This window comes from Suricata suricatta, chromosome 1, assembly GCF_006229205.1.
Source record: "Suricata suricatta isolate VVHF042 chromosome 1, meerkat_22Aug2017_6uvM2_HiC, whole genome shotgun sequence".
In the NCBI taxonomy this organism is placed as follows: domain Eukaryota; kingdom Metazoa; phylum Chordata; class Mammalia; order Carnivora; family Herpestidae; genus Suricata; species Suricata suricatta.
In genome coordinates, this window is record NC_043700.1 from 164,008,050 (window position 1) to 164,021,343 (window position 13,294).

Here is a 13,294-nt window from a genome sequence, read left to right on the forward strand (position 1 = left end):
TTTATTTACAAAAACAGGAGGCGGGTGGCCTTTGGCCTGAGAGCCACAGTTCACGGACCCGCCCCAGAGAGTTCTAGAAACATACCAGCAGCAGCCGCCGCCGGCAAATGGGTTTTTAGGCTGTGCCCGGTGGCCCTAGGGAGGAGGGGACCCACACTGTACCGTGCTCTGTGCTCTTCACGGAGACTGGCCAAGGCAGCCCATTCTTTGGGGAAACAAAGAACACCACGGCGTATAAGAGAATTGCTTTTAACCTAAACCAAGTTAGGTGACATTGTTCTAAGATGGAGAAGACATTAAAAACGTTTTACCCTTCCACATTTTATAACAAACACTCAGGGCACAAAAGCAAAGATTTGAGGGGTGCCTATCTGGCTCAGTGGGTGGAGCATGTGACTCTTCATCTTGGGGTCCATTCGAGCCCCATGTTGGTGCAGAGATGACTAAATGAATAAACAAATAAATAAAATTTTATTTAAAAAGGCAAAGAACGAAATCTTATGTTCTCCTAAAAAGTGATTTTCACTCAAAGTAGGAGAGGTCAGGCTGCTCACCCGGGACAAAATGCTTTCTAAGGACTCGGTCAAAGATCTCTTTGCTTTGTTTTTCAGCATATCCAGCCTCAGTCGCGTGGCGCTAGGCGGTAACTCACTCCCAACAGCCTCCGCGGCGATCTGTGACGTCTGCAGAGAGAAAGAGCGGGAGTTAAGCCTGTCACTTACAGCTTCTTTCCTTCCTCCCGGAAGGAATGACACATCTCCAGGATGCATCTTTTTGACCCCAGGCGACGCTTCTGATCCTGCGGCCTCATCTGCTCCTCGATGGCCTGGCTGCAGGTCCAGGAAACGGTTTGCCTCTGAGAAGTGCTCTGACCCTCCAGACGAAAAGACGTACCGTGCCTGGAAACGACTCAGTTAACAAAGCTGGAGAGACTCAGGCTCTGCGGTCCGGTCAGAGAGGTGTCACTCGCTAACCGGCCGCGTGCAAGTTCCTCCCTCTCGCCTAGGCTTCGTTCCTAGACTCCTCTGTCCACTCAGACCCACCTCAAGGTCTAATCCTAACTTTGTGCTGTGAGATTAAAACGGGAAAGTCACAGAACGCACTGAGCAAGGCTTCTGGTACAAAGATGGCCATGATTAGCTCTTTCAAAGTCCAGAATTCTTTCTTTACCTTTGGGGGCATCTCAGAGTTTGAAACAAAATAAATTTCATCACCTGAAGAATCCACTCCATAACCCTCAACTAATCCCTTCATCGCTTCCTGTGGAATTCGGTCTTCTCCACTTTCTCTCTCCCACCTACCGTGTCTGTCCCCCTCTCTTCCTCTGCGCCCAAGCTTGTCCCCCTAACTGACCACACAGAAGATGAAGCTGACAACATAATGGCGTCTGGATGCCAACCGCTAAACGAGGCTTACCGCTACTCATTACAAAGAGGTATGTTTAAAAGAAATTATAAGAAACCTCTAGATTAAATTGCTTCTTACCGCTATGGATTCTCGCCTGATTGCTTTCTGCTAGACAATGATTTTTTTTTTTTTTTTAAGAAAACCACACGAACAAGCCCGTCCTCTGATACTCTGAACTCCAACCTTTCTTTGTTGCTAACTGTACAGACGAAAACAACAAAGACCACCCCCACCCCACCCCCAGCTTTGGCCAACTGAACATGAGGTGCTGAGAAGACTGGGCCCAGTGACTCGGTCCTCTGCTGCTCCCTAGCTCTGCAGCCTTGGACAGGCAACTGCCCACTGCCCCCTCGGGTCCTCCACCTGCAGACGGAGGACACACAGGGAGCTTTCCTCACAGAGCGCTCGTGAGCACTGCATGCATCAATACACACGGAAGCACTCAGAACATGCCTGATGCTCCAAATGTCAGCAATTTTTAGCTACTGCTTTCTATGTTTGATAGAAAACATCACAGACATCTCCGAAGCCTCCTGGAGCCACCTTCCATTTTCCATTTGCACAAATAACCCCTCTCCTGAATCTGGCATTCATCAACTCCGTTTTTGTACCTGTGTGTGTGTGTGTGTGTGTGTGTGTGTGTGTGTATCTATGTATCCACAAAACGTACATAATAGTTTACATACAGTTGAAGCTTTAGATGAATGTATCATCCTGTACGTACCCTTCCATAGTGACCTTTTCTCTTTCAGTGCTGTTTTTGAGGTTTATCCACATTGACAAATGTTCTTTGAGTCACTCACTTTAGTCAGAGGGTAGCAGCCCGCTGTATGACACAATTTGTTCACCTTCCTGGGGTTAAACACGGACTCCTTTCTGCTTTTACAAAGGAGACTGCACTCCTCTCTCTTGAACAGAGCTCCTTACCACACAGGTGAAAGTTCTACAAGGCAAGTATCAGAAATGTCCCTGCTGATTCTCTAGGCCTGTGTCTCCACATGTACCAGATACTGTCGTTTTTCTCCCCTAAATGGTACTAATTCAAGGTCTCAGTACATGAGAGTTCACTTTTACACAGTATTGTCAGATTTTTAAATTTCTACCTATTTGGTGGGTAGAGATGGTCTCTTCATTTTGTCTTCCCCCAATTCCTATATGTCATAAGGCATTTTTAAAAATTTTATTGTTATTTGCTGGCCAAAGACTTCACGTCTTCTTTCAAACAATGAAATCCTAATTCACCAATGAATGTCATATATTTTTCAAGGCACAAATGAGAAAGAAAAGGTTCTGGTAAGAGCTGCCTCTTGGCTTTGTGCACTCATCAGTGTTTTACTTTGGTGAGAATTAAGAATGTGCATGAAAAGAATGACAAACAGCATAGAACTTCCCTCAGGAGGCTGTCACTTATCTTTGTGATTTCACAGAGTTTACTGAGCACATCCGCTTGCCGAAGAATGAGTGAAGGAGCAGTGACCGCCGGAGAGGCCCGTGGGAAACAAGCGCCCGAGGTAACAGACCCCCTCAACCCAATAGTGACTAAGAGCCCGCCAAACATACGCACCACGGGCAGGTGCCTGACTCACTGCAACACGTCCTGTGCAACCATTTACCAAGAAGAGAGCAGTGCAGACCTGAGGCAGCTCCAGAGCAAAGGCCAGGAGCCGCACAGGGCCCTGCCCTGGACTCACACGAAGTTAACTCCATACAGTGAGAGCATTCGGAACGGATTGTTCTGCTGTGTAAAGAACACACTGGCTAGGAGACCAGTGACACACAGCCGAAACTACATACAAGAAAAACCGCACTTGGGTTTCTCTTTTTTAAACCAGGTCGAGCAGACGTCTGTGCGCTTGGGTCAGGGCTTCCTCTGCCCCCTCCATCACGTGACACAACGCTCTTCTAGGTCTGCCATAATCCTAGTCTAATTTCAGTTCAGAAAATAATATATTCCTTGTTTATTTTAAAATAAAAATCTAGGGGTGTCTGGGTGGCTCCGTCTGCTGGGCATCCGACTTCAGCTCAGTCCTATCTCGCAGTTCGTGAGCTCCAGCCCCGCACTGGGCTCGCCACTGTCAGCACAGAGCCTGCTTCGGATCCTCTGTCTCCTCTTCTCTCTACCCTTCCCCTGCTCTCTCTCAATCATAAGTAAACATTAAAAACAATAAAATAATATAAGCATCTAGAAGTCTATCATTCAAAGACAATGCTAGTCCTGGCATAATCTGGGCCCCTAGCACACACTAGCGCAGACCTCACACCGCCCACCGCACAACAGATGGGTGGGCTCTGTGCGTGGGGGTCTGGAGCCACATTTAAAATTCTGCAGCTACACTGAAGTTCTCAGGTCAGAATCCACCACGCTGTGGTGTGACACGTACCTCCTAGTGGCCCTACCCGTCACAACTAGCACCGGCTAGCAGCTTGGGGGTCCCTCAAAAGGAGGATGGACAGAGGCTGTGGTGCTGGCACAAAGGAAGGGAAGGGAACCGCTGACACATGCAACAATGTGGATGAACAGCGCGGACGTCAGGCCAAGCGGAAGCAGCCAGAAGCGACAGAGCACACACCATAGGACTTAATCCACTAAAGTTCTAGAACAGGCAAAATTACTCTGTGGTGAAAATAATCAAAACCGAGGTTGCCTGCGGCAAGGAGTAGTGAGGACTAGAAAAGACATCCGGGGGCACGCTCTGCCAGGACAGAGGACGCTCTCCATCTAGATGGGGTCTGGGCCACCCGAATATGCGAAGACCTCAAAACTCAACCAACGACACACTCAAGAGCTGTACAAGGTACAAGACATAAATCTCCAGATACCTGTGAACAAATACCGAGCTACAGTTCAAGATGGAGCTATGGGCTAAGGTGTTTGGGAATAGAGAGTCCTCGTATCAGAAACTTACTTTAAAAGTCATCAGAAACAAGGTGATGTAACAGATGGACAGATATATGGGGAAGCAAATGTTAAAATACGCTACACACGGTATGATCTGGATGGTGGGTATGTGAATGCTCAGTTTCTTTCAACTTTCCTGCATGTTTGAAATCTTTCAATATAAAATGTCGGGGAAAAAAACTCTACTGGAAAGATGGCCCCCAGCAAATCAGTGAGCAGTTATAGAATGCTTACCGCTGTTAGGTAAGCTCCTAAAGCATAACAATTATGATAATGCCCTTGGACCTCTGAGGACACAATGTCTCTGCTGGTCCCTAACACACTACTAGACTTCTGTTCCGCCCCTGTCCCCATCCCTAACAACGGTATTACACCACCTGCCTCAAAAAAGGTGAAGAAGAAATGGAATCATTCATGCAAAAATTAAAAGCTTATCTGGTACATGGCAAACAGTCACTAAGTGTCAGTTGAGCGAATATTATACATTTTTTTGCACCAGCTCTGTATATACAAGTGGAAATAAGATGTTCATCGACTAAAATGCGACACCTCCTAACTTTACTACCTTACAGGTCTTTGCCCAAATGGATTCTACCTTTTCCATAAGGACAAAATTTCATTCAGTTTGTTTTCTGTTTTATGAAACGGACTGCTTTGACCGCTATCCAACCCCACCATTTCAGTCACAGGGGCGCACACACACAGATCACCAGCTCTGAGAAGTTAGTAAATCTCAAAGCCTCATCTGAACCATCTAGAAGCAACTCCTGTTCTGAAAAGTCTGATCCTCTGAGCCCGAGGGGGTGTCCAGCCTGGGGAAGACCCGACCGCCCCTGGGGCTGGGGCAACACCTTCCCAGGCACAGACGTGAGTGCGTGGGGTAACAGGATGTTCGAATCCTCTAGAGAAGGTGCTGACGCATCTGCTTTTTATATTAAATTCCCTGATGTTTCCAAATGGGAAAAACAAATTAAACACATTTCTTCTCTGCACTCAACTATGCCCAAGTCATAAAGATACGACTCTGTTCCCTAAATCTGAGTCTGTACTTAGATCAAAACTTTCCATCCACCATTAGTGCTTCATTCCCCTCTAGCAGTTATAAATTATTTCAAAACAATCAATTTCCTGTTGGAACAAGTTAGGGAAAAACTACTAATGGCACAAAAGGAAAAAAAAAAGGAATGAAAATGAGAAAGAGAAACAGGCTGCAAAGAAGTAGGGAATTAACTGTAAGCTTTGGCTGGGTGCGCACCCCTCCCCCACCCCAGTGAACCAGGGGGACACAGAACTCCCACACCGTCTTGGGAAGGGAGCAGCGTCAACACACGAAGGCCAGACACACAGACAGTGCACTGGTGTCAGGGTCCCTACCAAGAGATGCGATAGTTGGCCAAGGAGATTCAAAACAACGTCAGACACTGAGTGAGCTCTGGGAGCTCAGGAAAGGCACCTGACTGTAGGAGCCAACTGGAAGGTAGAAATCTGGGGAGACTGCCACATGTGCATCCACGTGAAAATGCATCACAGTTAGGTTGCCAGAAAGGCAGGGGTGTTCGCAGAGAAGAGAGCGAGGGAGGCGGCACGCCACCAAGCGTTAAGGTATCTTTAGAACGCGTCAGTGAGGTGCTTTTTTTTAAGGCAATACTTTTGAGAAATTTAGGATCTTTTGAACATCCTTCAGTGATTTTTCTCTAGACTCTCTGGCTTATAAGTAACGTAAATACAAAATGCACATCTGAAGCTCTAACAAGTATCAGGAATTGACTGACATGGGGTCCAGGAGGCACAGGAAAGTGGCCCATGGCACCGTGTGTACAGAATCCCGGACTTGGAGCTCTTCAAAGACAGAGACCTACAGGCGGCCCCAGCTTCTGACCCAGCACCCTGAGACAGAAAAGCTAAGCAACGCTTGTGCCCAGGAGAGGAAGGCAGGCGGATTCTGGACCTCCCTCACACGAACTGGGATTAATGCACGTTCTAGAGCTGAAAAGCACGCACACCAGGCTCTCTAACGCTGCACCTGCCGGCTCAGAAGGGTTCTCCTGCGTTCGCCGAGTATTTGTATCACAAAGACCCTCCAGGCACTTTACAGAATTCTGAAGGCCGATGGGCAATGTCATTCCCATTTCACCAGGGAAGAAGGGGAGGTGCCAGAGACTGGCTCCCTCCTGGCAGGTCAAGAAGCTTGGTGCAGGGGTACCTACCCTTCAGTGTCCTCTGAGTCTCTCCACCAGCCCTCCCTCCCTCGGAAATGCCCACCCCACCCCGACTACAACGCCGGCAGATGGCAGCTTCTGTCACTTCTTCCAGGCACTGTCCAAACAGTTCCAAACCTCCCTGACATGTGCAAGAGATAAAAGTAAGATACAGGGAGAGGAAAGAGTTTCAGGACATGAGAAAAGCCTCAAGATTTTGTTTTACACAGCATCCTGGTAAGATTAACAGAAGAGAGGGAAAAAAATGCCATACCTGCTTTATCTCCCCAACATGGGTGTGAACTTTCTGTTTCTCTTCATACAGACATCTCAGGAAAGAAATAATCAATTCATTCTCTCGCTGCTCATTCCTTGGTCGCAATTTCTTTAAAAGAAAAAAAAAAGAATACATGACACTTATTTTTAATTGTTAACAAAACTGCTACACCACGCCACTGAAAACGCGAAAGGCTTCCATCCATCCGTTAATCGGTGCTTTTACCCAATCACCTCACCAGGGGGCACCAGTGATCCTAGCCAGACATGGAGACACTTCTTAAAAAGCAACAATGGAGCCCATGAGCCCAGTTTCGCTTTTGACCTCTGATGTCCTTACACCTAAAATAAATATTTCACATCAGATAGAGGCACAGTCAAAACATTTAACAAATAAATACTCTTGAAAACAAGAAAAGAATAAAATCTGTGTAAACATCCAGAGGTCAAGTGCCGTAAGGGCTACATGTTTATCAACTTTGATGGGGAGGGAACTGGAAAGGAAAATAGCAACTGGATCCAGGGTCACGGCATCCAACGTGAGGTTCATCACAAAGCCCCTCCCCCAAGCCTGACAACGCATGAACCCGCACACCGTACTTCATGGCACGGACTCCTTGTTCTCCCTTTCTTTTTTAAGGACATTCTCCCTACACCTGTAGTTCTTCATGTAGGTGGTAGCAAAGCAGACTGGACTAGAAATCACGATATGCAGGTTCTGGGTGCTGCCTAGAAGTGTGACCAAAGGCAAGTCATTGGCTTCCTCATCCGTTCAAATGAAGATTATGCACAAAATAAACTCCAAGGTCCCAAATTCTTTGGATCTGAAATACCTGTGTTCATTTTTAGAAGACTATCTAATTTAATGCATTCATTTCTCTGAATATGAAGAAAAAATCGACTTATTCTGAAGACACACAAAGCTGATTTACAAACCTTGAAAATATGTATTTTTCATAATGCCGATTATCCATTTTCCCACTCCTCTTCTCTCTCTCCCAATCTGAAACTTGTAGCCTGCCCTTCAAAACAAAGTTTGGTGTAATACATGAATCAACTCTACAAGCATCTAGTCTGGGTCAGCACCACTCTTGGCAAACTCCCTAAGTTAACCGAGAAACAACGATTTTACCCTTTGTGTCACAGGTTTTAGAAGCAAAGGTAACACAAACCCAGACTTTCTGGTATTCCCTCTCTTAAATGAAAGATCATTTAAAATGATAAGTTGTTCCTGAAACTCCAGGAAAAGATAGTCAATGATTAGAAGGGGTTGTTTTCATTGAGGACTTCCTGTCCTTTCAAATTTCAGATTTAAGGATTAAATATCAGAAGGGCTAGAACAGATGTTCTCCATCTCAATTCCAAGCCACGAACTTTGATGTTATAAAGTTGTACATGTTTAAGCAACAAGTGGATGTTTCCAAAGAAAGTTCCCATCAGATCTTCACCAAAGAAAAGGCCCGGTCAAGCACCACAATCCCACGTTTATACTGGGTACCGCAAGAACATGACCTGTGGTCTATACACCCAGGACGCAAGAGGAACTCGCATTGATTGCCGGTGGGAACGTAAAGTGATACAGCCACTTGGCGAGCCTGTTCGACAGCTTCTCACAAAACTAGGCATGCCCTTACCATGCAGTCCAGCAAAGCACACTGCTTAGTATTTACCCAAATGAGATGAACATTTATGCCCACACTAAAACCTGCACACAAATGTTTATAGCAGCTTTATGTATCACTGCCGAAACTTACAACCAACCCAGATGCCTTTCGGTAGTGAACAGTGATACAACCATAAAATGGAACACGATTCAGCACTAAAATAAAAAGAGCTACAGAGTCACGAAAAACCACGGAGGAACTTTAAACACATGTTGTGTGAAACACATGTTGTGTGAAAGCCAGTCTCTTGCACACTGTATGACTACAAGCGTCTGACATTCTGGATAAGGCCAAACTATGGGGACAGACAAAGATCAGCGGATGCCTGGGGACTGGAGGAGGGGAGGGATGAACTGATGGGACACAGAGGATTTTTAGGGTAGTGGAAAACAGTTCTGCATGGCCCTATACTGGAGGATGTGTGCTATTCCACATTTGTTAGAGCCCACAGAATAACAACACTAAAAGTTTACCCTCATGTCCACTATGGACTTCAGTAAGTAATAATGTATCCATGTGGGCTCATCAGAAGTAACAGATGCGCCACACTAAGACAGGATGTTAACAATAGGGAAAACTGGCCTGGGGGTAAGGGTGGGGGGTGAGGGGTTGTATGAGAATTCCTAATTTTCTACACACTTCTTCTGTAAAAACTGCTGTTAAAAAAAAAAAAAAAAAAAAAAAAAAGCCTGCTTTTTAAGAAAAAGTCCGCGAAAGAGGAGCAGACAGGAATTATGGGAGGCCTCTGAACAGACACCCAAGAGTTGGAACCATTCCTTCCATATCTTTAAATATTTGGAGCTGCTCACAACAACAACAAAAAAATGTGTATTTTGCTTGGAGAGATTCTGTATGATACCTTATATCAAAAGTATCCAAAAAGGCTTAAAAATGAAGTAATAAGAAAACTTTCTTGCCCCTCAAAATAGTCAAGAATTTGTTCAAATGGGTAGAAAATGAGACTGCGGAGCATGATGTACTAACACAGTCGCTGCCCATTAAAAACCGAAGCCAAGGACCGGAGACTGCGTCACACGGCTCGCTCACCGCCACAGAGGAAAGCCACTAACGCTTGGAACCCATGCTCATGATGCCCTACAAGGTCAAGAAGTAAATCCTTCCTTAAAATAACTGAGACAGGACTAGGGGCTGCTCTTCTATCAAGTGAAAATGATTAGCAAGGTGTCTGGACCTTAACACCTCTAGGGTGACTTCACCACCCTCCATGGTGGCAAATGATCACCTTCCACAGGTGATTTAATTTTACAAAAATTCATTATTCAGAGAGACAAGTCAGAGGGAAATGATGGGGAATTAAGTTGGATGACATCCCTTGGGAGTCAAAAATCAACTTAGAAAAACTCGATCTGCAGGGTCAGAAGCGAGGATGGTAGGTACCTGGGGACAATACCGGGGGGTTCGGAGGGGCTGGAAACGCTCTGTTTCTTCACCTTGGTGCGGGCTGCACAGCGTATTCATCTTATAAAACTTCACTGATGCACACACACCACTGATCTGTGGTTTTCTACAGTTATGTTTCACTTAAACAAACACAAAACAAGTGATTGCCTGTTAAAAATAACCCAGGTGATTCTGCCACATGCTTCTTGACCTTATTTCTACGAGAGGGCCTGTGAATTGGTTGTAAAAGTGATTGAAAACTGGATTTCCAACATGGACCCGTGAGCCCCACGATGCTGAGACAGGCCGTGGTCTTCTGAGGACGCTTCTTACAGCGACAGTGCCTGCTTGGGACACTACGTTCTGACATCCTTTCAAAATTTATAATCAAATCTGACATGAAATCATTTTAAAGCCATGGAAAATCCAACTAAGTTGATACTCTTTACAAAGTAGGAAAAAAGTGCTTCTATTAAGCTTTAAAACTTGTGAAAAGTCACGTTCTTTAATCCATTATTGACAGCTTCTGAGCAGTAGCCTACTTGACTTACCTACTCAGCGTGAATTCAGCTGTTCTCTGACATTCATTTGCTCAGATGCGAAGAGCTGGGCTTTGAGCCACCGCCCTTACTCACCCTGCTCCAGCTTGAGAGCCCTCCGGGGACCGCCTGATCCCGCAGCCAGCAGGGACAGCAGGACCCCACGCCCCCCCCCCCCCCCCCCCCCCCCCCCCACGGCAGCACAACTAAGAGATGAGGGGAAAATTACAGGCCCCATTACACGAGGTCACAAATTGAAAAATGGCTCTCGAGTGTCCTGAGTCCTCCTACGGAAGAGTGACAAACAGTTCTCTCCCCACGGCAGCGACAGCCTCCGGCATCACGGCCATCACTGACTCTGTTTTTCTCAGGGCTGGTGTGCTCTGTACTTTCTCCTTTGCGTTAAGCATTTATTTACGAAAACACTTGACTATGTAGCTCTAACAAGTAGGTAATTAGATCGAGTGAATTTCAATCCTAATTCCATTTGTTTTACAAAAATATGCCCTTGGGGAGTGAGTTCTTCAGAAACAAAATTACCCTGCAGGAAAGACTACAAAGGAATGTATTAACCACTCTGTTTACAAAAGGGATCCTGACATTGAAAAGCCACCCTGCTACCTAAAAAGAAATCAGTGACTTGGTTTACAAAATGTCTTATAAGAACCAAGCATGGGCATTGAAACAATTCAATGAATTATTAAAATAATTCAGGCCATTAGAAGAAAAGATCCATGTCAAATTTGTATCATTGAAGGAAAAGCCATACTTATGACGATGGAGGACAAAGTAAGAGGTAAGACCTTCCTTTGGTCTTTAGGCGAATCAACTCACAGAGCCTTCTAGAATAACACACAGGGACCCCGAGATACTAACTACATGCATTTTTAAAAAGAAACAAACCTGTGTCCCCACTTTTCTCTAAAATCTCTTTTCTTTAAGTACTGAGTGTCTAAAAACTGACACGGGTCAAAGAGAATCTAAGAATCACATCCATTAGCAATTTCTCATTTCTGGAGAATACTTTATTACCTATGCGGATTCATCGTGGTGTTTCCGGTCGGATGAATCAGCATAGATAATAAAGTGCTACATAGTGCTGTCTAAATAAAAAATAAAACTCACATTAGGGGAGGAATGTGCATCGTCTAAGCTTGCTGCAAAGACATTCCCTAAAGTGGCTTTGACAGCACTAGACCAGCAAGCAGACAGACCAGTATCAGATGAAAAGGCCCCGGCTTCCTGATAAATGAATGAAAAATCAAAAGCAAACTGTCCATTTATGAATTCCAAGTACACTAAGTTTTTCTGAGTACTGTGTACTCAGAACTCTAAAGATTCTTTAAGTAAAAACAAGGGGTTGCCTGGGTGGCTCAGATGGTTAAGCATCGGACTTCAGCTTCAGGTCATGAAACTTGCGGTTCAAGAGTTCAAGCCCCGTGTCAGGCTCTGCACAGACATAGCAGATCCTCTGTCCCCCCTCTCTCTCTCTGCCCCTCCCCTGTTCAGTTTCTCTCTCTCAAAAACAAACATTAAAACAAAGTGGCATGTCTCAAATTCGATTCAAAAGAAAACAAGAAAATTTAAAGGCGAATGTAAATTGTGAAAACTCTAAGCTATTTGTGAAATGAAAAAACCTTCCCGGGCCTTCCTTCTACAAACATGTGCCCATCCTACCACCGAAGATCAAGGTTGATGAAGAGAATTCTAATGTGATTAAAGAGAAAAAGACAGTCTTCTAATTTTTCACGCTACCAGAAAACAGATCACGGCCCGGCGTGGAGAGCCCTGCGCCCGGCGTGGAGGCAGAGAGAACCGGGAACCCAGGGCCGCCGGCCGTCTTGACTGGCTTACTGCAGGGCCCTGACGCTCTGCTCCCCCCACACATTTATTCCCTGTCCTGATGTGCTTTCCTCCCTACAAAAATCTCAGGAGACCACGGAAAATGCCCCTCCACTACAGCAGACGTGACATTTCTGATGAGCTCATTAAAGATTCGTCATGAACACACTATGGGCATCCAGCACGCACAGCGCATTTTCCCAAGAGATGCTGCATCTACGAGCAAGGACAAGAGCGAGTTTCCAGGTTTAACACGAAAACCAACGAGCTGGCTTCTTGTGTGCTTTGTTTTCATAGTCAGGCTTGATACAGAGCTCTAAGTAGATAACATCATCTAAATCCGTGTCCAACTCTGAGTAAGAGGGGATGAACAATTAATGACCAAGTTCAGGTACAAAATGCTGTCTCTGCTGACCCCCACACTTTGGGGCTGAAACCCCAAGCAGGAAGGGGCTGCCAGGAGTTTCCTGTAGAGCAGAGGAATGCTCAGGGACCAAAGTCCAGGTCTTCTGTCCCCTGGGCTGAGGCTCTTTCCACTCTAGAATTTCCTGTCTTTATTCTAAAATATCTTTAAGGGAGTAAGTACTTTTGTGGGTTAGTTGTGTTCACCATGGAAACCAAGACCTGCCATCTGACCTGCTCTCCCACCCTCCCCCCCCAACCTCCCCATGCCCCCCACCTCTGCGAGGCCTTAACCTTAAACCAAGAGGAACTCAGGGCCACTTCCTCGGAGCTGTGACAGCTTCGGTTTGCTATTTTTCACAAACAGCATCTCACAGGTAAGCTGCGTACCATCTCCTTCAGTCCAGAAATGAAAAGCTAGTACTTTACCTGAACCTCCTCAAAAATAGTTGCTTGCTCTTGATTAGTCAATGTCGTCAGGTGCTTCTGGAGTTCTAATTTGGTTTTGGAAGAATTCATTCCTATTAAGAAGAGATACAGGAAAACACTCTAGGTACAAGTTATAAGGAAGTATAAAACTTCTACACATGCTTTTTATGTTCTGACCCACCTACTTCATGCTTTTGATATTTTATGTGCATTCTACTCGGTAGTAACGTCATTAAT

At 45.5% G+C, this 13,294-nt stretch overlaps 1 protein-coding gene across 4 annotated transcripts in view; it reads right to left on the minus strand.

Annotated features, from left to right (window-relative positions):
* Positions 1-13,294, minus strand: part of TBC1D1 (TBC1 domain family member 1) — a 230,817-nt gene that overhangs the window by 93,203 nt on the left and 124,320 nt on the right. For all 4 annotated transcript variants that reach the window (XM_029947437.1, XM_029947433.1, XM_029947446.1 and 1 more), the window contains 3 exons: positions 13,058-13,149; positions 6,779-6,889; positions 555-683 (listed from right to left, as the gene is read on the minus strand). In XM_029947437.1, coding sequence (XP_029803297.1) covers positions 555-683; positions 6,779-6,889; positions 13,058-13,149 — 332 coding nt within the window. The remainder of the gene's footprint in view (positions 1-554; positions 684-6,778; positions 6,890-13,057; positions 13,150-13,294) is intronic.